The 27,926-nt window shown below is 45.6% G+C and overlaps 1 protein-coding gene across 1 annotated transcript in view; it reads left to right on the top strand.

Moving 5' to 3' along the window:
- Positions 1-27,926, top strand: part of Ptprn2 (protein tyrosine phosphatase receptor type N2) — a 725,488-nt gene that overhangs the window by 472,600 nt on the left and 224,962 nt on the right. Inside the window, exon 12 of the mRNA XM_032908352.1 lies at positions 2,330-2,394. Within this exon, the coding sequence (XP_032764243.1) occupies positions 2,330-2,394 (65 nt within the window). The remainder of the gene's footprint in view (positions 1-2,329; positions 2,395-27,926) is intronic.

Genomic DNA, 27,926 nt, shown 5'->3' with positions numbered 1-27,926 from the left:
ACCACCACCATCACTACCACCACCACCCTCTCTTTTTTTTTCTTCTTCTCCTTCTTCTTCGGACAGGTAGTCCAGGCTTTTTTCAAGTTTGCTATGTAACAACTGAGCCTGTTGCCTCTACTTAAGAGTTTTCTGTACTCTACCAACTGAACCACATCCCAGCCTGGCTCTGCCCTTTAGAATTGATTCTGCACTTTCATGAGCAGACCCTGCAAAGTCAGACAACACCTCACCCACCTGTCAATGGCCTTGAACTGGCCAGACCCTACTCACAGAGGCCAGAGGGGTAGGAGGCATACCCAAAGCACAGCAGAGTGCTGGTCAGGCAGTCAGAAAAGTGCCAAGCTCGGAATGGCAAAGCAGGTTCCCTGCCCTGAAAAGCAGTGGATGAGCTGTGCAGCTCTGCCCAGGAGAGTCTAAGCACGTGTGGTCATGCACTGAAAGCGGCTTGCCAAATGGTAGTGGGTGAGGCCCTGAGAGGCCACGCTGCCAACCAAGCCATAACACATGCTCTCGCTGTTGATATTGTTGACTGAACTCGTTCAGGTTTACTCATCGAATGCCATACTTGTGTATACATCCAACAGAAATGTCCAGGTTGGCTGAGTTGAAGAATTCCTGAGGGGCTTTCGCACCTAGAGCATTTGTCTGTGGTTTCCCAGGACAAGGTCTCCAGGTCTCAGGGGTGATGGTGGTCTACTTCTTGCAGCCTTACATGGCATCCCTGGGGTGGCTGTTCAGCTAGCTCCCTCCGGAAGTTTGGAAGAATTGCCTCCTCAGCCTGGGCTGCTTCTGTAACTAAACTTTCCCTTAAGCAGCCACCCAGGCAGGTGTGCTGCCTTTCCACACCAAGGTGACACTACGGAGTCATGAGACACTGCCCACCAGGCCTAAGATACTCACCTGCTTTCTAGGAAGATCGGGCTGACCCTGGGTTAGGCTATTCAGCTTGGTCACGTATTGGCTGACTGTTTGCTGTAAAAGTCTCTAAGTCTGCAATCTCTGCTCTCTAGCAGGAACTGGAGTGTTTATAAATTCCATCTATAGGAACCTATTTAGAGTTGCTGTTAGCCCATTCCAAATAGCCACCAGACAATACAAGAGACTTGAAAACCAATCGCTTTATATCTCAAGGAACAGTCTCCTGCCATCCAAGTTCTAAACCTGTGCAGTCACTTGCCTCCACCCCACATCATCCCACCACCCGAAGAGGTCCTACAATTCTCCATCCCTACCCTGGATTGCCTTATGTCCACCTCAGTCTCTCGGTACAGCAGGAACTGTCTATGTGTAAAAACTATGTCTAGTTGTTAAAGAGGGAGTCTTTTTTCTATAAGACAACGAAAGTCCCTGGAGGTAGAGAAGGCAGGTAGGTTGTAATGGGATATCGTTTGTATACCTCTCAAAGACGTAATTCCATTACCCAAGATCCGCACAGGTGTGTCACAGTACAAGGTGAGCCCATCTGATCTTTTCTTGCTATCTCGTTCAGTATTAAGCACAATTGCAGTGCCCTCCCCGTTCATGGGGTTTTCAATAAAATTCTAGGTTTTCTTTTCTTCTGGTTTTTATTTCCAAAATGACAGGAGATTTATCCAAAGGAATATTTCTACCGAATCATAAGCCAAGGTCAATTGCCTCATGACACACTTCCTCTCTGGGAAGTGGGGGCAGCTGTGTCTGCTGCCCCAGCGTTGCCACGGCTAAGACTTCATTTGCATCTGCTAATTGTTTCCCGAGCTCATTTCTCCTGGCATGATATCAAATAGAATTTGTTCTCTGAAAGTCTTCCTCATGTGAAGTCAGGAGCAGATGAGGGTGGCTCTTTATTGAAACAAAACTACCATAGGATGTTTCTGATAGAGACATGAATTAAAAGAGAGTGAAATAAGTCACAGATCCGGTGATGTAAGCACACAGGCAGCTTTTTCCAAGTCCATGCAGTGCTAGTAACAAAACATTATTTCTCAGTGGGTGTAGACTTAGACCTACACATAACATTACGCCATTTTAAAATAAGAACTTATAGTTTGCAGAGTGTGTTTACATACGATTTCCCATCAAATCCTCAATGACTGGAGGCTGCCTAGCATGGCATGCCTTATAAGATGGTATAGAAAGTACACAAGGTGCTTTGCTGAGGCAGGCCAGCTCCTGAGTGGGACATGGGATTGTGCATGCCCATGTCCCATCTGTTGTTCAACATAGCATCTCCATGAAGCCAGGCTGCCCAAGCAGTTGTTTGGGGGAATTCGTCAACAGAGAGCACTCTCAGGTACCCCACCCTTTTCTGTGCTGACCTTTTTTTTATTTTTTTTCCTTCTCACAGTTGACAACAAAGATGAACTGGAGAAGGCAACTGGACTGACCATCCTGCAGAGTGGAATCAGGCCGGTGAGTAGGTTGAGGAGTATCCTCACAAGAGATGCCCTCGCGCCGCGTGTCTCAGTGCTGGCCAGCTGGTGAAATCCAGTATCATAGGTTTGGCTCATTGTGTGGGTGATCCAAGTACCGTCTCGTTGGCTCAGCTGGTGGGAGATCGGTCCTCCCAGTGTTTATAGATGCTGACTAATGGTGTAGGCAAATGTGACTGTTGATGTTATGCCTTTGAAATCATAGTTTTGTATCTCCCCAAGAAAAAATCTATCACAAGCCAAACAGGAAGCTCCAGGAAAGATGATGATATATAATACTTAAATTATTGAAAATGAGTAAGATCCTGGAAATTACTCTTTCCCTGGAGAGTCAGTGTCTTTGTTATTTAAACACGTGTGTTTAAACAAAGGTGCAGAGCTATGAATTTTTCCTTGAAGTGACTTGACGCTCTCAGACTCTTTGGTGTCCGGCCATTGCCTCGCTGCTACCCAGACACTCTGTCTTCTCCGTGCTTGCTGGTGGCTGCTCTCTTGGCCGAGTGACAGTGTAATGAAGTGCACACGTAACAGTGGCTGAGGTTCCTCCTGGGAGCTGCGTGTAGCCACTCATAAGTCAGCGTGGACCAAAGCCAATCTGTGCTCTTGTGTCTGAAATTCAGATTTCACAGCACTTGTCATTAAAGTTAATTAAGTATTAAGGAGTGCTTGTTTGTAAGTGTTCCCTGCTATACAACAGTTTGTCCTTGTGGAACCACTTAGAGATTGGAAGTTTCTTTGGGGAAGCTCTGATTTTGCAACCAGGTCTTTGGCTCCTGGAGCCAGTAGCTGCTTAATTGGTGGCCGTTCTCAGAGACCTGGGCTTCCAGGTAGCTCTTAAGAGGGCTTGAGTGCCTGGGGCATCTTAGTTATTGACAGCAGAGTGCGAGAGTCTATAAGTGATAGAAACTTCTCAAAGGACATTCCTAAAGCCTGACAAATGTCACTCTCCTCTGTGTGTTCTCGAGGCCAGGCTGGATAAGCAGAGCAGGTGACAGCTGAAGACACTCTTGATTATTTGCTGTTTCTTTAGCAGCCAGTGGAGTGGAAGGAAGAAAGAAGCCAAATGTCTTGGGGCTTCCTGAACCCCCTCTATCTAAGTGAGGAGCGGTGGGCATGTCAGGGAGAACAGTGCGGTGAGGAGACTGGACAGTGGGCACTTAGATGTTACTGCCTGCCTCTAACTGGGGACGGGCGAGTTCATGTGCTGGGCTGTTTGCAGCTCAGTTTCTTGTTTGGGGAGAAATGGTAGCAGCCAGTCATTGAGAGCAACCCACATTCAGGCAGCACTCATTGGTATGGCCCAGTCTCAGAAAACACAGAGACTGTGGACTGAGTGTGTGAACCACTTAGAAACGGGCGGCGGGGGTGTGGGGTGATAAGACCTCGCTTCACACGGGAGGTCACGGTGTGATTCATGTAGTTGGTTGCTGAATACCCCATCCCTTATTGCAGTGTGGCCTCCAGCTGCTTCAGGGCAGTCCGGATGTACAGTTGGGCCAACCCCATTGCCCAAGACAGGCCTGGTTCTCAAGCACCTTCCAAGCTTTTCTTGGCTTCTTTAATAAGAGCCCACCCTGAGCCTGAGGACCTGCTTGCTGTGGCCTGCTTAGAATGCAGCTGCTCATCCAGGCGTGGAGAGGTTGAAAAGCTGTGTTCTCAGACTCCTAATGACCCACCCTATTCTGCCCAACAGGCTCTGGCCTCCAGCCCTTTCCTTCTACCAAGGAGTTCAGGCTTTCCCTCTGTTTGCCTGTGTGTTCAGCACCCTAAGTATCTTCTTTCGTTCTACAGTGATGGCTTCTAGGTCGTCTTTCTTCTTAACTTGTGCCTCCATGTTCTATGCTGCCACGCAGGTAGTTAGTGTCTACCTCAGCCGACCTCATGGTAGACAGTCTACCTCATGGCTTCATCCTCTTCTGTAACATAGGTCAGTCTACCTTGGAAGATCTTGTGCAGGTTTTCTGAGATAGCAGATATAACATGCCTGGACAGAGCTAGCAGGAAGAACTTCCTTATTGATCTCAGCCTCCACTTTCTGCCATGCTAGTCACCTTCCCTTCCGAGATTCAAGCCAGAAGCCCCCAGAGGAGCACAGCATGCTGCCACAGTGCTTCCTGGAGATAACCCCTTATTCCAAATATCTACTTTTTAATCCTTTGCCTCGACCAGAAGCCACTTTGAGAGCCGATGCCTGTCGAACCTTTAGTGTTGGCTGGTATCACAGCCATGGCCTTGAGCCCAGCTCTCCACATGTTTCCTTGGCATATCCCTTGCCAACTCGAGGCTGTAAGCTGCGCTGACAGGCAGAGAACATTTACAGGAGCAAAATGGGAGGAGAGGGTTCAAGCCGAGAAAATTTTCAGAAACCTAATCATATCTTTTTCCTAATTTTAACTCTCTCATTCAGGAAGCCTGATTTTGATGATTTTTTTTTTTGGTGTATTTCTAATTCTTCTAATTCCTGACTCTGGGATGTAAAGCAGAGTGTGATTGCTAGAAATCTAGCGCCATTTACAGATCTGCTCCAGGCACTTGTAATTCACACATGTGATGACAGATAGCAGAATTAAAACCTTTTAAGCCAAATAGAAATATCTCAAAACAAAATTTAAAGGAAATGAGGAGGTTGTGGTGCACATGCACACGTCCCGAATAGATGGGTGGTATTTTGATGTATTTCAAAAATCTAATTTCTGACACCTTGGAAACTTTTCACATTTTAGTCACATTAATGAAGCTGTGTCTCCTCGAGAGGACAATTATACTTGCCCCCAAAGAAGAGCTCAGAATGTGCTGAGAAAACAGCCTAGATGATTTCCACCAGGCATGGGTCTCCCTCATCATGGAGCGGGGCTGCCTCTAGTTCTGATGGTAGCCATAAACTGACTAGGAGGCTATCTGCCCAGCCTGTAAGGCAGACAGAACAGACTACCTGGTCCAGCATCACCACCACCAAGTGGCTTTAAAGACCACAGTGGGGAGGAGTCCAGAGCAATGCTTGTAAGAGGGGCAAGAACTACTCTGGTGGAACTGAACTCCCCCTGCTGGAGAGAGGCCTCCCCCCTGGTAGAATGGTTGAGACCAGATCTTCCAGGGGTTGAGGAGGTTTGCCTGTGCAAGCTCCACAACTGTTCTTCAAAGCTTCAGGGAACAATTTTGTCCAAAGAGGAACCATACGCCTACAAATATATCCATCTTCAATGTCTGTTAGAAGTCCATGAGCTGGCACTTCTGCCCCACAAACTACTGCAGCTCTCCTGCAGCATACCCTGGTTTAGATCCTGCATGGGGATCCATGGTTGTGAATGAAAAGCAAGAGGTGAGAGGAAGGGATGTGGGGGAAGCAGGCTCATTTTCTCCTTCAAATCCCACCTTAGCTTATTCTGTTGAAGGAGGTATTGTAGCTTTAAGCCTTTTTCATCAAAATCCCGGCCCAGGGCTATTGAGAAGGCTCAGTGGAGAAAGCCAGTTGCTGCCAAACTTGATGATCTGAATTTAGTCCCTGGGTCCTAGATGGTGGAATAGACAACTGTCTCCCACAGGCTGTCCTTAAACCTCCGTATATGTATCATGGCACGGGCACATGCATGTGCACTCATACATATAATAAACGAATAAGCAAACACATGTGTCCAGCGTAGTGGCTCTAGGTGACTAGGAGGAGCTTGGATCCTGAAAGAACATTTGGGCCAAACCAAAGGGCAGACCCATGGTGCATCGGGTCCTCTGTGCCAAAAATATAAAGCCTGGTCCTTTGATTTAGAGTTTGGATTCACAGCATTTCTATAAGGAGTCCACTCACCAAGTAGAGTAATAAAAGGAATAAAAAGCTTTATGAGAGAAGAAAGACTTGGAAGGAAGAAAGGAGAGACTTAAAATATAAAACCGTAGGAAGGTAAATAATTATGGTGTAATAAGTCAGGAGAATTCTGTGATCCCTTGAAATCACTAAGAGAACGGTGCCCATAAGGTGACTCTACACACATGCACACACGAATTGCTGCCTTTAAAGAAGCCATACACACATGTGCAGACACTTTGCTGCTCACAGACCAGGCATCCTGCAGCGAGGTTTGAGGTTGTAAGTTTGTTCTTCAATTTCTCTTGGCCTTTTCCGTTGAAACCACTGTAGATTCAAGATGCTGCAAACTGGACCAGAGAATCCCTCCATAACCCTCACCTAGCAGGCTCCCCCTTGGATTCGTATAGGTAATTGTAGGTCAGCAGTAAAAACAGGAGATTTATACTGTGTGCTGTGATGAGCAGCTCTGAGTCATTAGCACCCCGCTATACCATCTAAATAAAAATGGCATACGACTCTAGTAAGTGACCACATCAATGTGAGCAGGCATCCCTGGAGATGGTAAAGCCGGCTGGGTCCCCACTGACTCTGACATACTGTGACATTGGTGTCCTTAGCTATCACGTACCTGTGTCCACCCCATACAGTGCCTTGTTCCTGGGTAGAGCACAATAAGCAATGCAAAGCCCTCGGTGAGGGCTGCACGTAGATAGAGGTCAAGGAGGAGAAGCGTTGGGAGTGGTGGTAAAGTGGGTGTTCATGCATCCTGATGTGGGAGGAGCTCGGGGAAACCCTTCACACAGCTGGCTGCACGTAAAGAAAAGCATTGTTGGTGAACCTGGAAGTAGGAGGGGATTCTGCCAACCTAGGGTCTAGTGGATATGTATGAGGACATCAGTCTGGCCTTCCTGTGTTCCAGGCTCAGATCCAATGTCCATGACCTTCAACTAGTCCTCTTGGCTCCTTGCGTGCTCTGACTATTAGAGTAACAGTCCCTGGGAAGTGTGCACTGTGGCTCCCGGCTGAAATGTGTCGTGGATGAGGAAGAGTGATTCAGAAATGCCCTGTGCTGTTAGCAGCGATGCCACTGTGTACCACAGTGTAAACAATGCGAACAGGTCCCTGGCATCCTTCTCACTCTTTGTCTTGACTCTATAAGCTGAACTTTCAGGTGCCATTTCTCGGCAATGGAATTGCTGCTTTTCCTTGGGTGGCCATCCTCACTATGGCTCTAAGAAGCTCTCTTCTCTTCCATGGGTAGGTCAGCCTGCCTGTAGGTGAATTCAAAAGAACCAAGGGAGCAACACGGGTCCCAGAGTGTGTAAAGAGAGATTGAGATGCGAGGGATGTGGCAAGTACAGGGGTGGCAGAGTGAAGACCAGAGCCTGGGTTCTAGGTGGTGTTGTAGCCATGTCTGATCACGTATGCCAGGGGGCCCCACAGACAAGTGAGAGCATGTGCTTACAGCATGTATTCTCCCCTCAACCCACACCCCCTTAGCCCACGGATACTCTGAGAACACGCTGGCTATGATCACAGTGTAGAGTGCTGTGCCCTAGGAGTCACAGGCTCTCTGAAAACCTGGGAAAACCACAGGTTCCACAGGCATTCCCCAGGACACCAGAAGCCCCCTCTACTCCCCACTGAGCATTCCCAGTGGGGACAGGGAAGGAGCCAGAGCTGCCCTTGGTGTAGGGAGTAGGGTGCTCTCCTTTCACTCCTGCAGGACCCTCATTGGCATTCCATGCATATTCACCTCATTTTATTCTAATCTGCATTTCTTGACAAAGGAAACGGATTTTTTTTTTCTCTTAAATGCAAAAGTGCACAGGCCTGAGAAAAGACTGTTGACTTGTCAGGACTCCTAATTTGTGTTTGAAAAGGAAAATCTGCATGAAATTGCATTAAATATCTGGGGCCCCGTCTCCACATTCAGCTCCCCTGAAGCCCTCATGAGTGGTGAGAAGACTAGACAGAAGTTGAAGTTCCCAGCAGCCCATCCATCCCTGGGCTCCAGGAACAGATATTCAGCTCTGACTTCACAGACCTGAGGCCCACAGCAGTTCATCTCCAGCCCCCACAGCTCTGTGCAGTAAAGAAAAATCACACCAGCATGAGTCCCATGTAAATAACCACACTTGCTGTGTCTGCAAATATAGGCTTACTGTGAATACCTTTCTCTCCTGAACCACTGCAGAGAGCACCAAGCCCACATGGGCCTTCCATGCTTCCCTGTGACTCAGAGACAGAGAGCAACTATAGGATGTAGCGGTTGCCACGGTAACAAATTCAATTTTTATTCAATATCAAGGTAAATAGTCACGTAAAATGAAGCAAGTTGCATCTGATGGTGGCTACCCACTCCTCACTCTTTCCAAACATTTTCATATGTTTTATAAAAAAAATTGCATAATGTATATTTCAACTGCAAGGACATGACTTATTATCTGCAGGGCCCAGGGGTGACATCTTTTACCTTTCTCCCCTTGAGAAACAGAGGGGCTACCCTGTCTGGTATCTTCATGGGCAGGATGGTTTCTGGCTCCTGTGGGCCTGTGATCTTGGGAGCAGAAGGCAATTTTCACTTAACAAGTTGAGGTCTAAAGAGATGGCAAGTACTCAGTCTGTCCTAGAAGCCTCCTCTGGTGCTTCTATCTGGAAAGCAAAAGGAGAACATGCTGACCCAAATCACCCACTCATGGCCTGCTATCCACTGCACATTGGTAAAGAGACCATCTTGCCCTATAAGGTATGAGGGTATGCCCAACTGAGGGTCCACCTGTAAACTGGTAAGTGCTCGCCAACAGACAGGCAGGTGTGTGCCTACCTAAACATTCCATCACATATATTCATGGAGTATGAGTATGTCCATCACATACGCATGTTCCTTGTCAGCAGGTGTCATTGAAAGGCCACTGAACACAGAAGTCATCTGGGACCTTGGTCTAGCATGTCATTGCTACTTCTGCCCCTAGCAAAGCCAGACACTTCAATAACCATAAATGCACATCAGTCCTCACCTAGCTGGTGTGGCCTGCCAAGAGGAGCACAGTCTAGATGGCACAGAAAAAGCCCCAGCTTGCCTCTCTGATTAGAAAATAAAGACAAGAAAGCCTCACACTACAGCAGGACCTGCCCCTCTACACTACTTTTGCTATGACACCTAGGGGTCACAGTGTGGCCACTCATGTCAGCCTCCTGGACTCTCATTCCAGCAGATTCTACCCTCTTAGTTACAGAAGATAGAAACTTATTAGTAAACTTATTAGTAAACTTATTGATATCCCATGTTTTCCTGTAAATTGCTCTCCTGCCCCATTCTGCTCAGCCATGGCTGGCTCTGCTTGCCCATTTCCAGGGTCTCCTACAACTGAAGGTCAATATAACCCAAGAGCTGCTGCCTGGTTTCTATCTCCCAGCAACAGAGCACTGTTTTCTGAGTGTCAGGGCCCCAGAGATGCTAAGCAGAATACCACAGCCTAGGTGGAGTCACTCAACAGAAAGCTGCTCCCTCAGCCTTAGAAACTAGAATTTCAGTGTAGAGGGGCCCATCTTCCTCTGATGTCTCCAGGGAGAACCCACTTTGTGTAATTTGCACTCCCATGATCCCTTCGTAATGGTTAACCTTGATATCCACATTACTAGACTGAGAGGCCCCTAGGAGATTTGTAAGGCGCATCTCTCAGTGTGGTGTTTAGGGTATTTCCAGAGGGGCTTAGCTCATGAGGGCTCTGACCTAATCAATGAAGGTTTGATCACTCTACTGATAAAGTCAAGTCTGAATGGAGTGTTTAGAGGAGCTGGAGCTGGGGAAGGTAGGGCCTGCTAGGAGGATACAGGAGTATCGGGCTCTTTCCTGTACTTCATTAAGTGATGCTCAGTCTCACTCCAGGACTAGCAGGGAGCCTGTGACTATGACCTGACCTCCTAGAAACCAGGAGCTGAAAGAAGCTCCTCCCTCTTTATGCTGTTCACATTGAGTGTTTTGTAAAAGCTATGAGAGGAGTAATTACTATAGCACTCCTTAGCTTGTGGTTACGTAGTCCCAAGCTCTGCCTCCCTACATTGCTAAGTGGTTTTCTGGGTATCTGTGTCTCTTCTTATTAAGAAAACTCTATATTGGATTTAGGTATAGCCTACCCTGAATGACTTTATTGTAATGCAATTACATCTACCAAGGTCTTGCTTCCTCATAAGTTTAAGTATTAGTATTAGAGCATACTTTTTTGAAAAGATATTAATCAACCCATAGTACACAGGAGACAGAGATGCCCCAGTCCTGTCTAGAAATGACAGTATTAGTGGCTGGTTGGCCTACAGTTGAACCTTCCTCTCATTTGAATATGGTATGCTTAAGTTTCTTAAGTGGTGCTAAACTCAAGTTGTGTCTCATCTCTCCAACTTGTCATTCTGTAGCAAACATATATCTGTTACAGACCTACCCATCTGTTCCATTGACTCTAAACATTGTAAAGGTCCACCATCAGGGTACGTGTGAAAAAATAAGATAAAATATAAAAGAAGTTATAAGAATGGGAAGAGGAGAGAAGAGGGAGGGGAAGAAATAAGGATGCAGAGAAGAAACAACAGAAATTCTGTTTGAAGATGCCAAAATAGATCCCATTCTTTATAAGCTGATAACATTTTAAAGCTAATGAATTGAAATTATGTGCTTCTCAGATTTACTTGAAATGATCAGAAGTCTGTGAGTGAAGTATTTTAGTATCTTTCTTACCTGTCTTACCAATGACAGGTATAACTGGTGATGGTTTCAGCCCTGTACACTGATGGTGGCCAAGCAGCAGAGACTAAACCCTTGCCTAAAATCTAATCTTCAAGTACAGAGGCTCCTACAAGTTCCCTGAGGCCTCTCCCCTTGCTTATAGATAACACTGTCCCCATGTCCCAATAATGGTTATTCCTTTATAAGAGTCCTAATCCCTTCTTATATGGACACTAGTTCTATTAATAAGAGCCAACCCCACTTTACCCCTAATGCCCTCTAGAAGATCTTCTCTCCAAAATACAGCTGCATTCTGAGATGCCTTCAGGTCAGAGGTTCACAATCAGGTTTTGGAGGAACATAATTCAGTCATCATGCTGACCATGGACACGTGTAACCCACTAATGTCTTTTATCTACTACTTCCAAAAAAATAGTGCTTGGGAAAGTTAGCTTCTGAGACATATGACTATGCCTTTTCCTCTACCATATCAAAGAATAAAATTAAAACACAAGAAATATTACCAAGGAAATCAGGGAGGTTAATTAAGTGGATGGATGGATGGACAGATGGACGGATAGATAGATGGATGGACGGATGGATGAGTGGATGGATAGATGAATGGATGGATGGATGGACAGATAATTAGGTGGTGTGCTAGTTAGGGTTTCATTGCTGTGAAGAGACACCATGACCAAGGCAACTTTGAAATAAAGGAAAACATTTCATTGGGGTCAACTTACAGTTTCAGAGGTTTAGTTTATTATCATCATGCTCGGAAACATGGCAGTACCCAAGCAGACATAGTGCTGGAGAAGTAACCAAGTGTTCTACATCTTGATCCAGAGGCAGCAGAAGACTGTGTACCACACTGGGCATAACTTGAGCATGTATGAGACCTCATAATAGTGCCATTCCCTATAGGCCAAGCATTCAAACAATCAGGTCTATGGAGGCCATTGCTATTCAAACTACCACAGATGGGCAGGTAGGAAGAGAGATGGATGAGGAGTTAAATAGATGAGTAAGTAGACTGGTGAGTTAGTAGATGAATAGATGATTTGGGGTGAGTAGGATGAGTGTGTGGATGAGTATATAGGGGAGGGTGGTAAGTATATGTAGATGGATGAGTAGATGTGTGGATATTTCAGTGGGTAGTTGGAGAGATAAGGGGAGGGTACACAAATGTGTAGACTGACAAGTGAATGGCTGTCTGGTCGGGGAGTAGATGAGTAGGTAGGTGAACACATGGGTGAATGGGTCAGTGGATGCATGGATAAATAAGTAAATAGATAATTGGGTGGGTGGGTAGGTGGGTGAATGGATGGGTAGATAGATAGCTGTAGGTAAGGGATTAGGTGAGTTGGCAGATATATAGGTAGATGGACCAATGAATGGATTAGTAGATCTTGGATAGGTAGATGGATGATAGAATAGATGCATAAGTATGTGGGTGGGTTGGTAATGGATCAATGGAATTTAGCGTGTGTTTTAAAACCATGATGATAACTTTTCAATCCCAAGTCCTGTCAAATTTACATTTCCATCATGGTCATGACTCCATGATGAATCCACGGCCATGAATCCAGTAAGAGAAAAGCTGTATCACAATATCACCAGGTGAAGTGGCATTGCATTGCTGTAAAGAGTACCTTCCAGGAGCAGGGATGGGTAGCAATATGTAAAAAGGTCCCACCTTGGGCAACTTATAATGGATACATGTGACAATATTCCTGCCTCCCACTGATGGGATGGTTGTGATATAGAGTAGGACACCACCTGGAGTAGTCAGCTTGCCCTAGCAGAGACATAAAGGCACTAAAAATTGTGTTGAAACTTTGCTCTTTGGAACAATGATTGTCTGTTCCTTGTGGTTTATTGGAGGTCTTTTCATTTGGGTGTTACAGGTAGAGTAATGAATTTATTTGAGAAATGTCAGCAGTGCTTTATGAGGCTGCCTTCGGCAGCAACATAAGAGGAGCTGATTATTAGGCTGCTAATTTGCAGATCTTCCCTAAGTGAATGCAAACAAATTCTGGTCCTCAAAGCCCTGCTAATATACAATGTTCAATTTTTAATTTCCAGTCCATCTTAGATTATGGGAATGAAAAACAATATTTAATCCCTCGTTAACACATGAATGAGTGGAAGCTGTCATTTTCAACCAGACAATACCAGGGGTTATCTCAAGAACTGTCAGTTTATGTGAAAACATTATGTTGCCCAAATTTTCATAAAAATTAGTAATGGATAATATTCAAGATCAGAGCAATAGAAAGAGAAAAATCTGCATTCATGGTAATAAATATTCATATTTGTCTGCTTGAGAGATGAAAATCTAATCAAGGGGCTATTGATGCACTGTTATTTTTTTTTCAACCAAGATGTTTCATCTAAATTGGGTTTGATATGGAAATGAGTTTTAGTCAAAGTCCTCCAGCCTTAGCCCATGGGCTGCCCAGGCGATATCGTGTATGGATCCAGCCCCCAGTGAACACACTAAACCACAATTAGGGTTACAATACCCTCTCTGCATGTGAGCCCCCAGAGGTTCGTCTGATGGAGTGTTTTGGAGCCTCCTTCCCACTGTAAAGGAAAAGAAAAACAACAGCGTAATCTCATGCCAGCTACTGCAGGGTTAAAATTGTCTGTGTTTTTGCTTTTGTTGACAATTACCATAAATCAGAAGACACTCTGCATGAAGCTTTATGAAATATGTATGATTTTGAAAAGAAAAGATGGTGGCTGCTGGAGGTAGCCCCGTGTGCATGTGCTCATGTGTGCCTAAGTGCCCGTGCGAAAGACTCATGTGTGCATGCGTGCATATGTGCATGAGTGCCCATGTATAGAAACATGTGTGCATGCATATATGAATGCATTTGTGCATGAGTGCCTGTGTATAGGACACATGTGTGAGCTGGTGATTTTGCTTGAGGCTATCTATGCTTTTCCTTAACTGTCAACATGCATTTGAAAGGAAGCATGTAAACAAATACCCATCTGGGAAACATGGCTACACAGAAACTACACTGATCCTTGTTATAACTATGTGCCATTAACAGACACATCGCTACAAACATCCCCTGTGTTCAGGTCACCCTGGACCACAAGCCCCTGAGAACAACCATTGGGACCAGAACCTGGCCTCCCTTAACTTATTGACAAATTCCTAGGAGGATTGGCTTGCTTTAGCCCTGTCTAAGAACCCAGTGTAATATGCGAGGGCATCAATTACAGAACCATGGGAGGCAACCTCATCTATCACATTTGTCCTCTAGTGACATTGACTAGGTTTCACTGTAACTTTGATAGAAGTCCTTTCCTAACTTACTATTCCATGGTTAGCTCTACTGGTCTTCCCATCCCAGTCCAAGTACAGCTAACCATGGGACAGCTGCTCTCCCCAACCCTGGGCCAGGTAGAGCTAACCATGGGACATCTCGGCCATTTGGAGAAGTGCTTGGGGATGTGACTTCTAGAGTCAGATGTAGGCTTCTATACTGAATCTCCTCTCAACAGCTCTTTGGAGCTGAAGAAGGTCAGCTGGAGAACTCAAAAGTGGCATGAAAGGTCTCCCATCATCCTTGTAGCATGTGCTACAAGGCATCTGGAGCCATGGTCTCCTTCCAGCCTGCCTCAAACTATCCTCCACTGAGCTGCAGGGTCCAGAGGCATTTGTTCCTCTGTGGATGTAGGGTGGACATACTGAGAGGAGACCCAAGGAGCCATGAGAAAAGCCAAGCTCGTGATATACAGGCCTGAGGTTTTTAACCACCGTAGCACTGTGTCCTGTACCATGTTCAGTGTTGGGTGAGAGCTACCAAGGTCCACCAAGGCAAAGAACATTCTCCTCAAAGTTCACCTTCTTGGGTATCTCGGGCACATTCAGTCTAGTGTTTACTCTTCTTAGACTTCAGTGGCTCCCAGCACACGTCCAGGACATCATCTCTATCATGGTACATTGTCACTAGTCCCAGACAGCTGTCCTTTAACTTCCTTCCTCTGCTCCCCAAAGTGGACCACAATGGGGTACACAATGGGGAGTGGGGTAGCTCCTCATGCTACCCCAGATCACCCATCCCTCCACCCTATCCTTCATCCTCCCACATGATTGGTCATCCAGAGAGTCTGTGGCTGAGGCTGACGCTCAAACGTCTGGGCATACCTGCCAGGCACTGTGGATCTCCTCTAGAAAAATGTCTACTTGTGTTATTTCCTACAAGGGGAGCTTTTCAACAACTGAGGCCGAATGGGTCCTAATATCTGTTCACATTTGCCCATGAGAGGACTGATTTGTGACAAACACAAATTGTCCAGGATTTAGCTAAAGCCACACCACACCCATTGCTGCAGATAACTCTGCCTTGGGATCTCCAGTGTGTGTTTGTCCTCTGGACATTGAGAACTGAACCCCAACAAAAGGCTGCATTTGTCTTCTGCTTCACTCAAATCCACATAAAAGATGCCTCAGGAATAACAGGATTTTCCTCATGGTAGTTGGGAGTAGAGAGGACTTTCTGAGGCTCCCAAATAGGTCATGCTAAAGGACAGGAAGGAAGGAACTGGCATAGGTGAAAGTAGACTATAGGGATTTTCAGGGAGATTGTCCATCCTGAGCTTGGACCACACGAATGTTAGCAGGTCATTTAGTAGATAGCAGATCAGGTGAAATCACTCAAGGCACACTGCAGGCCGGGTCCTGGCTATCAGGGAAGGTCCACTGTGAGGCCCTGGACATGTTCTTTCTTCCTGCACAGCCCTGCAGGATCTCAGCCTCTGGGTGGTTCCTGCACCTGCACCGCTGCCTCCCTTACAGCCACTAGGGGTCACACTTACACATCTCTTCTGAACTTGATAGGCTCCTGAAATTAGGGTGACTTAATCCTCTGTGAGTTGCCAAGAATTTACCAGGACTTAAAAGATAAGGGAAGGTGGAAAGATGTGAAGAGAAGATGGAAAAACAGACAAACGGGAAAGCTCCGTGAATATCTGTGTTTGGAGTCACCTGTGTTCCAGAATTAAGACCTTGGCTGAAGGGAGTTAGCATGGACTTATTTTCTAATACTGGAGCCTGAATAGAAATTCTCCACCCACATCACATCAAAATGAGGGTGCAGGACCTTAAGTAAGGGCATCCAAGTGGTCTCTGAGCATTTTTCATCTGCTGTAAGCATAGAAGCCTGTGAGTAAATGTAGATGGTGCCCTGAGTTCCCACTTAAGGCCTGTAAAGTCGCTTGCTTTTCCTCTTGCCCCAGCTTGCTCCAAGACTCCCTGAGAGCTCTATGCAGACCACACCCACCCTTTTTTAGACACTTAAAACTCAGCCACCACAAGAAGGTCCACTGGTCTCATGGGACAGGGTGTGGATCGTTGCTAACTCCTGCAAGTCTCTTCTCTCTAGGTCCTCTTCTGAGAAGAGCCACCCCATCTATGTCATGCTTTCCTTTTGGGTGTCGACAACACAACTCTCATTGAACTAAGAGGTCACAAGGGATCTACTTGGTTGAAAAAGGTCAGGACAGGGTTTTCAGTCTGCAAGCCCAGAGCCCCTGTCCTCACAGTTGGATTTCCAAGCTCTCTGAACAAATCCTGAATGTTACAAGCCATGCTGGGAAGCCTAACACGTAGAGTCACAGGCATGGGCCTCCTCATGGGTAGAGGCACCAAGAAACATTTGTATGGAAAGCTTGATGCCTCAAATAAAAACTGTCTTTGGGGTGAGGCAGAGCAGTAGCTCCAATTGGCAGCATTTGCCTAGCAAGCACAAAGCCTTAGGTTTGAAATTTACCACCACGTAAACTGGTATGCTCATTCCTGCTTGTGATCCCAGCACCGTGGAGGTAAAAGCATGAAAGGTAAGAGTTTTCATTGGTCATGGAGTAAGTTCAAGACCAGTCTAGACACCATAATACCCTGTCTCAAGAAAGAAAGAAAACAAAAAAGTAAAACCACCTTGACATCATGGGGGAAATTAAAGTTTTAGTCTCTTAAACTCGTTTTCAAACCTAATGAATGAGAGAGACCTGACTCCCCAGGATTGAGAGTTTCCAAGAATGTCCGATAGCCTGTCATTTCCTGTCTTCTCCTTTGGAACCAAGCACACAGCATGCACTGTAGCTAGAATTATTATTTTTTTTTTGAAGTATATCAGCCAAATGGACCGAAAGTTCTTTTCGTTTCATCACAATTTTACGCACAGAAGAATCTGGCCTTCATGCAGTCTTTTTTTCTTAAATTGGAAACTTTCTCCATTTCATTTAAAGGAAGCATTTGGCTTCTCTCTGGCCCATCTGGATGACTAGCATTGTGACCCCCATGTTTGGTGATCACAGTTAAGTGCAATGGGGGTGGCTTCAACACAAGCCTTGGATGTAAAGCAGTCGATTTGATAACTGATATGGTTGCTAGGTAACCGATGGGGAGGTAGCATATATGGCCTGAGTACTCTGGACAAAGAGCTTGGCCACATCTCAAGTGGGACAGTGCTGGATGATGCAAGGGTCCATCACACTTCTCGGAACGCGGCACGATTTAATCCTAATGAATTAATTTCTGTAACTTTATTTAATATTGTTACACTTTGATTGGTTGCAGGTAAAGTGTGGGAAGTGAAATCAGAGCACAGGGGTATAAAGCAAATGTTTGGGAAGTGTTAGGAAGTCCATTAGTCTTCACCTCATAAACCTTTATGAATCCAGACAGAAAAAGACATGTGCTGAGGGAAGAGTCATTGGGAACGTTTTGGAACACTTGACTTTGTCATCAATGCTCTGGTGACACTAAATAAATCATATGACTCCTGCTGGCCTGTTTCTTTATAATTAGGGCAGGAGAGGGAAAAATAGGTGCTGGTCTTATAAGCCCTTTAGGTTGAATAGTCACAGAAAGAGGACCCGTGTCTGTCCCAGACAGCTAGCCCAGCACAGACCCCCTAATCCATTCTCAGCCAATTGTTGTAGGATGAGTGGTAACACATGATTGGATCCATACATGGTTAAGTGGATACATAGATGGATAGGTGGATGGGGAGATAAAGGGAGGACGCATGGATCGGCAAGTCAATTGATAAGCAGGTGATAGGCAGATAGATGGAAGAGTGAATGGGCACATGATTGGCTGGTAAGGCAGGTCAATGGGCAGAAGATGGATAGATGTATGTTCACTCTTTATTCCTTTGATCTTCAGGGCTGGGAAGTGTTCGTCCAGGCAGCTAGAAAGGAAGTCTTTGTGTCCCATATTTTCTTCCCTTTAAAATTTAAGACCGTCCTTAAAACTGATAGCTCTCCAAAGTTAAACCAGGAAGGCTACAGCATATGAGAACAGCAGTGCTCAGAAACTGTGGTTTCATCCACACTTCAAGGGCCACAAGCTGATCCATAGTCCAGAGCCTCCAAAAACCATTCTGCAAAGACCGAATGTCATAGCTTTATACTTGACATTACAAATTGTCGTGTGAAGGACCAAGCTATGAAAAGCGAACCTACCACATGGTCAGCTACATTGCTGTGACTGCCTGCAGGGAACAGCCTAGTGTCTGGTCCCCTTAGACATAAATAAATCTTGGATGTAGCACCAGACTACGCTCTGAACTCCCAGGAAGAAAGCCCTTGCTGTGTGGGAACACTCACGCAATTTAACCATGTGGATGGTGTTTTCCAATGTTCTACACTGGCCTCTGGCCTTATAAGAACAGAATAATAAGCACTCATCTGACCTTTTTCAGATAACACACAGTTATTCTATACATGCCTATAGATTTCTGATGGGCTTATGGCTACTTGCTGTTTAGTAAATATAGCTTGGGAGACAACAATATTGTATTCTTTCCTGTTCCGGCTCTGTGGGCTTGGGTACTCTCAGGGTCTTTGCAAAGCTTAACACACCTCCAAGCCCTTGATTTGGGCCTAGACTGAAGATGGCCCAAAGCTCTCCTCAGCCATTGTGTGTTGGCTTATGCAGGAGCAATGCTCTATCCTCATAAAAGGTAGTGCACCCCTTCATCTTCTGATTTACAACATTAAGATTTATATTCTTTTTACCTCTGGCATCATGTTTCCATTTGAATCCAAGTCACAGTTTATTCATCTGTCCCCAGAAAGGACACGCAGGTATTTGTACGGAGCACAGATAATGGAAGCTAGCTCTCTAGACACAGGTACTTCTAAAGGAAGATCAGAGGAGCAAGTAGAAGGCAGATTCAACCTCTACTTCGCCCTGGCTGAGCCCCTGGGAAGGCCTGAGCTTGGATCTCAGGGTCCATTTGTGCCAAAAGCATATCCTAAAAGACCTTGCCACTGTCATTGTGAAGACTGGTATGTGTGGTGTAGAAATCATGTCACAGGCACTGTCTATACATCTGTCCATGCAAATGTGTGTGTAAATATGTGTGCACATGTGGGTATGCATATGGATATGCAAATGAGTGTTTGTGCATAGCACCTGCACACTGTGTATATGTTATGCATCCATTTGCACATCTGTCTACATAAATGTGTAACCCTGTGTCCATGTGTGCACACATGTGGATACTGTGTCATTTCCTGTTTCCTGATTCTCAATTTTCTGAAACAAAGTTGCATCAGGCTCTGAATTGGAGTTTCAGCTCATCATCGGACTTCAACACAATTAACACTTTCCCTGCAGTTATAAACCCCTTACGTCACATGTCACACGTGGTACTCACAGAAAAGGAAACGAAGTAACAAAAGGGTGCATTTGACTCCCATTTTCTAGCATCTGCTCCAAGTGCATTCATGCAGACAGAGAAGGACCTTGCTCTAAGGCTGAGAATACTGTCAAGGGCTGTCAGAGGTGGTATTAGACAGGGCCAGAGCTGAGAGCATCTGTCAGTCCCAAACTCACAGTGGGTGGAGGGACTTTTTACTGGGGCCTTTGTTATGTTAACCACCTTTCTCACCACACCCCATTGTCTGCTCCCCACCAAAGGTTCCTGAGACTCCTGGAGGCCACATAGTGATGGTAGCCAAGCTGGCACTGCTCAGAGCAGGACTGGTTGCAGCCCCAGCTGTCCAGTTCAGTGGTTCTAACTCACAGACAATACAAGCCAGAGTCCAAGGCCGATCTTGCACAAGGAGGCCACTGGCAGATGTGAAGAAGACTGCATGAACTGCTCTCATCTGTCAGGAGAACACGAACACTAGAAATGTGAGAGACCCTCCCCAGGGCCTAACATGTTCCCAGGGAGCTCAGGTCTCCTCATGCTGCTAAGTCACATTTGAAGAACTTAGAACACTTAGACCAACTTTCCTGAGATTGTTTGGGCCTCTTATAGGTCTCTTCTCACAAGGCAGAGCCTTTATCAGCCTCTGACCTTGAAGGGCTTGAAGACAAGTGTTCCTGAGATCTAGGAGAAGAGTCCCCAAATGATGTCGCTGCGGTTGTGAACTCAAGTAATGGGAGAGTTAGGACCAGCTGCATACATAGATCCAAACTCAGGTAATGCCAGAGGTCAGTGCTAGAAAGAAGGAGTAAGAAAGACTCTCGTAGGCTACCGTCAGAGAGGAACATGGCTCCTTTACACATCCCTGGTTACCATGTACTGTATGCACATAGATCACTGGATCACGTACCAGTTATAAGACAAGGCTGACACAGGGATTTGGGCCCATCCTACACTGACACAGGTTAAGCATCCGAGCCAGGATCCAGACATGCTATATAGTTTGGATCTTAAAAGCCTCTAAAAGGTCATTGCTAAAGCCTTGGTCCCTGATTGATGGCACTGTGGAAGGTGGTAGGACCTCAAGGATGTGGAAATGGATCATGTGGGGAGTAACTCAGGGGTATTTTTCCTTGGCACCTTCTCTTTCTCTCTGCTTCCTGGATGCCATGGTGTGAGCAGCTCTCTTATACCGTGCCTGGTATTCAGCTTCATTGCAGCCCAGAAGCAATGGTGTCATGTGACCATGAACCAAAACCTTTGAACCAGTGAACCAAAGCAAACATATCTTCCTTTAAGTTGAATTTTCCTGGGCATTTTATCCTAGAAACTGAAAACTGGCATGCTGTGAACACATGACCCAGCAGAGGCAACCATAAACCAAGTGCCAACTGCACAGGCTAGAGGACATTGGAACTGTGGCTGGTACAAACAAGGACTGTGGATACAGCCAGGGTATGAGCACAGTTCTGGAGGTCCTAAGCAGGGTGTGTATACTGGGCGCGTCCTTCTGGCACTAAAGGGAAACTCTGCCCTGAGCCACTCTCTACTTGGGGAAACTCTTTCCGCTGTGCCCTGCGTATATGTCTCCCTCCATGTACAGCATCCCTGCTTGTATGCAGACACCATTCAGACCAGAATAGGTTTACTCATATGGCCTTATTTTACCTGAGACTGCTTCCAGATAGTCCCATTCTGAGGTATTTCAGGTCAGGGCCTCAAGGTGAACATGAAGGACAAATGTTCACCCTGACAGTTGTCTTTATCAGTATGTCCTGCTTCTTCAGAATTCCAAATTATCTTTTATTTTCCCTTGAAAACTTCCTCTTATAATCAGGCACAAATCTAGCCATCTAGACGTTTGATATCAGTCATCACTTCAGACCCTGAAGCTGGTCAGAGAACCAGGAATTTGAACACAGACAGCGTTCCTAAGGAGTTGCTGTCTAGACTAGGAGGAAAAGACAACCTCTCGGAGTGACCCCGGCATTTCTCATCTATGTCTCTCAGAGGACAAGCTCCAAAGGTAAACCCTGGGGAAGAGACAGCTGTAGCCAAGGTTGGAGAGGTGACCCAAGAGATCCTCAGGCGATAGCATAGCCTCCTTCAGTCTTGAGACCTTAGGACCCACTTTCTCCTCACATTCTTAAAAACACACCTGAAGCCTGCTGGCCACAGGAAGCCAGATCCCAAGGGCACAGGTCAGGAACCCCGTGGTCTGGTACATGGAGCCTGAAGGGAAGGAGAGGCTGCTAGAGTTTCTGCTTCCAGAGGTCATGTCTTTCTTGAACATATGACAAATCAGCATGAACATACTGCCATGCTGTGGATGGTACCATGCTCTCTCCTCATCTCACAAGGAAGAGAACAGCTGTAATTTGTAACTGGACCCTTGTAAACCTTTGCACACGACAAAGCTGGTGCTTTGAGAGATGCGTCCCAGAAGACGAACAACATGAACAATCATCTTTTGCATGGGAACTTCCTTCTGCATAAGCGGTTTGGAGCTATCCCCAAGCAGTATTAAATGTTGACTAACACACGTGTGATTAGGGTGAAAGGGATTTTATCCATTCCGAAAGCATTTCCTAACCATGGGGACATGACGCGACTCTGGAAATGGTGACTAGGATGTGATTCTGAGTCCACCAAGCAAAAGTTTTCAAGGCAGTTAAAGCAAAGCTGCAAATATTTATTGACCATTCGGCGGTAGTAGAAGGCTGAAAGGTCATGGGTCTCCTGGCCTTGAAAACTCAATGAAGTAGTGAGTGTGGAAACATAAGCACAGGAAAAGTAAATAAGGTCCACACAGTGAGTCAACATGCGATGACATAAACAAGAAGCCCCGTGTTCTCAGAAGAGAGCCCTGCAGAAGCTCTGCTCAGAGCAGGGCGTGCCCCTGCAGGTGGCACCTAGGCTGTGTGAACAGATGAACGCTGCCTCTCAAGGGTCCCCAGTTTCTCTTACCGTGACTGTTTGGACATAGGATTATCGCAAGTGTCATCACTTCAGTTAAGATGAGGCAGGTGACACTGAATCAAGACCCTGCCCTGACAAAGGACATGAAGACATAAAGAGGTAGATCCTCTGTGGTGTGTGTGTGCGTGCGCGTATGTGTGTCTGTGTGATAATGTTTGTATATGTGTATGTGAGTGCAATGCGTGTATATGTGTATTTATGTATAAGTATGTTCGTATGTGTGCATATTTGTATGTGTATATGCATATGTATGCATACATGTATATTGTATGTATATTTGTGTAGATGTGTATGTTTGTTTCTATGTATATTGTGAATGTATATATATATATATATATACATATATAATGTGTGTTTGGATGTGTGTATGATGCCTGCATGTCTGTGTACTTGTGGCATATCTGTGTGTATTTTTATGTATATGTGTGTATTTGTATGTATATATGTATAGTGTATATGTGTTGTGTATTGTATAAGTGTATGTGTATGCATATTGTATTTGTATATGTGTAGTATATGTGTGTAGTGCGTGTAGTGTGTGTGTGTGTGTGTGTGTGTGTGTGTGTGTGTGTGTGTGTGTGTGTGTTCAGGGAAGAATTGGTAGTCTTGGTGCCTAGGCTTCAGGCAACTCCACCCTGGGAGGTGGAGGAACAAGTATCCTTCTGTTTCCTGGGAGATTGGCCCACAGAGCCCTTGATGTTGTAGAGGTCTGTGGTCACAGAATCTCCCACCTAGAACAATAGGACTTTCAAGGCAGATTATACTTCAGAGGGCAGAAACCAGGCAGAGGATCTCTAGGCTGGAGCCCTGTGGTAAGAAGACGAACCTACAATAGCAAAGGGTTGACAGGAGGTAGAGAGATCACTTGTCCTAGATCCATACAACAAATGCTGAAAGAGATCACAAACACAGTGAACCTGTGACTAGAAAACAGTAGTCATTGCCAGGTGAAGTGATCCACGGTAAAGGGCTATCCACAGGGCTAGGGGTGTTTCTGACATATTCTAGATCTTGGCAAAGTCTTCAAGGCAGTTACTTGATTTATATAAATTTCACCTATTTATAAGGCCCAAGAATCTAATACACAGGACAGTATACCAGAGTGGGCTCACTGTGGAGTGCACCTGCGGTGTGTCTCCAAGCCAACATTTCCTTCATGTGTAATAGTCTGACACTCGGGCTATGGAAGATCCAGTCCTCTCTCACTCCGGAATCTTACCATGTAGTAAGCACTTCCCCTGTCCCAGGTCACTTGACACTAGTATGTAGTGAGCAGCCAAGCTCCACGTTCCTCTGGGAAAGAGAATCAACTCTGCCCCATTCATTCAAGCCCAAGCAAGCCATTGTCTGTCAACCTGCACTTAGGTTGTACCTGACTTCCAAGTGGCTCAGTCTATCCAGGACTCCAGTTTTCCAACTGTTGACTGAATTGCCTAATCAGCCCTGTGGAAAAGCAAACAAACAAATGAACCACAAAAATGAGCCCAAACAGCCAGTGCAATCCAACAGCTTCCTGAGTTGCCTGGTTTAAATGGGCCCTGAATGCAAGCAGTTGGTGTTTTATTTAAACCATGTGTATTTATATAAATATGAGAAGCTGTCTGCTCTCTGCCCACAGAGTAATTGTCTAGGTCTATCACCTAATTATCTCAACACATTTAGCAAGCAAGATATTAAAACAGAAGATTAGCTATTAAAAGGCGTCTTTAAAGAACAGAAATGAGATCTGCATGGAGTGGTGTTTAGTCCCAAGGAGGAAATGCATGCACACAGCACACCATCAGACACGTGGGTCCAGCTCGGAAACATCGGGCTGCATAGAACAAAGATGAACGCTCCTTACTGTATCCAGATTTTTAAAAATGAAACCTGTGTATTTTCATGCTGATTGCAAAATAATGCTTGGCTATCGGGACCCAGAGATACTGTCTTCAGAGGTACAAAGGAGCAGGTGTTGCAGGTATATCCTCTGAGGCAATAAATTTCAGGGGCTCTCAGAAGAGAGCCCAGACCTGTAGTCCATCATAGCAGGTAGAATCTCAGCAGGGCTTGCTCCATGGCAGTGATGCATGAAGAGCTCTCCTGGTGTGTCTCCACTCTGCTTCCTCAATGACTGTAGGATGATCTACTGCTCATCAATGAGGTCTTGGGGTGAAATGGCGCTCTTAGGCATATGAAGACTGCAGAGCTGTCTACAGAAGTGTTGGTAACCCCTCTTATATGTGATATCTAGTCTCTTCACTCTGAGGACTCAGAGAGGCTATCTTTCCTTGAGGTACTAGGGATAAAACCTGGTCTTGAGCATACTCTGCAAGCACCTGCCACTAAGACCAAGGTTTCTTGTGGCTCCCCATCTATCCCTGCTCTCCTGAGCCTGCCTGCACTGACTCTGCTACTGGCAAGCACATTTACCAGGTTTTTATTTCTGTTCTAATTTGTCCCTTAGACATCTAGCTTAGATCCTGGCACAGAAGAGATACTGAGACATTGATTAGCAGATGAAAGTGATGAAACTTGCCTTGAAAGGTCACAGCTCCTCTGACCTGGGTTTCAGAGGCAATCTGACTGCTATTCCACATGGAGAAAGTTAAATTTGGACCTCCCAGAGGGTCAGGGTATGATCTGTACATGGAAAGGTCTCTCCTGGTACAGGAAGGAACAAACTATCCATATGCTTCAGAGCAGACTCAAGCAGAACTACATGGTAAGATTCCTGAGTCAGAGAGAAGGCTGCATCTTCCACTCAGAAAGGCCAGGCTAAAGAATTAACAGCCCTCCTCAGTCTCCTGTTCCCTATGCTGCAGGGGGTCTCTGCAATCCCTTTCTTTTTTACCACATGTTCCCTTTCCCATGAGGCAAAGCACTGTTGAGTGAGACAGTTAAACCATATCATGGTTCCCAACTCTAGCTATCTTTGCATCTTGAGTCTCCAGGAGGTCAAGATCTCCTGTTCCTCCAGGGACCCCCTTGTCATTTCTCACTTTCAGAACAGTGTCCCATTTTCTCCTTGATCAGACTCCTCAAGTACCAACCAGGGATACCAAGAACTATTAGCACTCACAATAGTACAGCTCATCTTCTCCCTGGGCAGCAAATACATGGAAGATGGGAAGTACTTTGAAGAAGCTCAAAGTTATAGAGTTTTGCTACATAGCTGTGTGAATGTACATAGCTTCAATCCTTTCTCCTTTTAGAGAATGACAAAGAGGTTTCAGTGCTGGATGCTGTAAAGTGTGGTGTTGGAAACTTCCAAAACAAAGACATAAAGAACAAGATCTATTCAAGACAACAAATGACCTCAAGCTTCACAACTTGTGTCTGAATCCTGCTGAGGGACAGCCAGGAATGAAGAATGGACAGGCACACATATAGAGAAGCTGAGGTTGGGTGGGGTATGAACACCACTCTGTAACCGAGAACCTCTATGCACATGTATAGGTCAGGGATAAGGGTTAGCTAATCTTCATAGGAGGTCTCTGTCAGCCAGAACTCTAAGGCTATAAGCATCGGAGAAGAAGCTTCGGTTGCTAGTTTTTGTGTACACTGATCAATAGTCTGGTCTAAGATTCATACTTGGGTATGTGACCTCTGCCCATGTCTTTCCAGTCATGGCAAGAACAGAAAGAACAGCATGGAAGCTGTTCATGTTCTATATCTCATATGTTTTTCATCTGATAAATCTTAAAAGATCTTTATTAATTAATATTTATAACTAGATTTTTTTTTAGTGACCCAGGAAGAAACAAAGAACCCCATATGCTGTACATAAGTTTATTCTTCTTCCATGGATGGCCATGTGGCAAAGCAGTGGGCTGGTGACATGAAGGGGCTTCACATGTTTGATTATTGGTAAAGACTTATTCTATTAAAAGCCAAGAAGTTGTGAAACATGGTCCTTAAGCATGGATACCTAGCATCAACCGTGCTCCAACCTTGGTCCCTCCTAGCATTCTGTTTATTATATTTGTTTCGGACCACGTTGCTCCTCAAGATGTATCCACCTGTGTGTGTTCACACTTATAGATCAGGATATGAGTTGGACACTGTACCAGTCTACCTAATGGGCTCTAATTCTCCTAACACAGTAACTCCCCTGGCTGCAGCAGTCTCCCAACCTGCTGGTGATCACAAGCTGCTGTAGGGTAGTAGTAGTAGAAGTCAGCACAGTATCAGCAACCCTCCCCAAACACCCAAAATGTGAGTCCTCAGTAGTTCATACTAATGAGTGGTTTCAGGGGAAGGTAGAGACCCACAGGGCAAGCCTGGCTCTTTCACCCCTTCCCCAGGTAGCCAGAGGGGCATCTGGAGCCCCTCTGTCCCCAAGACCTTCGGCCTCACCCTTGTTAGTAAATGAAAAGCAACTATGTTGTGAATAACAATATTAAAGCCACCCCTAATTAGTTACTGGGGTGGAAGGGCACTGCCCCATTCACCACTAGAGTAGTGATTTATTCATGAGGGACAACAAGATACAGCTCAAATTAGCATGATGATGTCAGCAAGCAAGGCTTCAGAGCCCTCTGTACATCAAGGCAGCTCTCAGAGCTGCCTGAGATCAGGATTTCCTGGCCAGGGAGAAAAGCCAGCAAACACAGGGGATGGGTTTAAATCCAGAGAAGCTGTTTGCTTTTGTTTGGATTCCTCTCCACCCACAAATACCTCAATTCACAGTATCCTTTGTGTCTGACCTTTGTTTAAGTGCTGGAGTGTGAAATCCTTGCAATCATCAACTTAGACCCCTTCCCCCCACTCCTCCTCCGCCCGATCCACGCTTTGTCCCAGCTCCACAGTACCCCCTGGTTACAGCCATCTTCCTCAGAGGATCAGCAGGCAGCCACGCTCAGACCGTGTGGAAACACGGAGAAAAGACTTCTGGAGACCCCACTACTGGAGATCACCCACTGAGAGGGAAGATCTGGGAGGGTGCTCTCCCCTTGCTGCTGAAGCATAGCCCTTCTAGAGGCAATGCCTTCGTATCAAGGGTTTGAGCGTGCTTGAATTTCATATGCTGAATCTAACCCTAACTCAGTCCCCATGATAGTGAGCAGGCTGGAAACAGCTGTCGCAAAAGAGATAGCATGAACAAGTTTGGAAAATACAAACATTTGTTTTTAACACACACACACACACACCTCTTTCCCACTGGTTTTATGATCAATTTATTACATTTTTTTTATTTAAAATGATCACTTTGAGGGAAAGGATATTTCATTTAAAAAGTTTTGGATTAATAATTTGGCATTTCCACTTTTTTGGCCTAGTCTTGGGAACATTAACATCAGCATGAATATACGTTGTCCTCTTTACAATCATGGGTGCTTAATACT

The sequence above is a fragment of the Rattus rattus genome, chromosome 7 (assembly GCF_011064425.1).
Source record: "Rattus rattus isolate New Zealand chromosome 7, Rrattus_CSIRO_v1, whole genome shotgun sequence".
NCBI classification, from domain to species: Eukaryota; Metazoa; Chordata; class Mammalia; order Rodentia; family Muridae; genus Rattus; species Rattus rattus.
The sequence above is the reverse complement of the archived record's forward strand: the minus strand, read 5'-3'. Positions and strand labels throughout refer to the sequence as shown.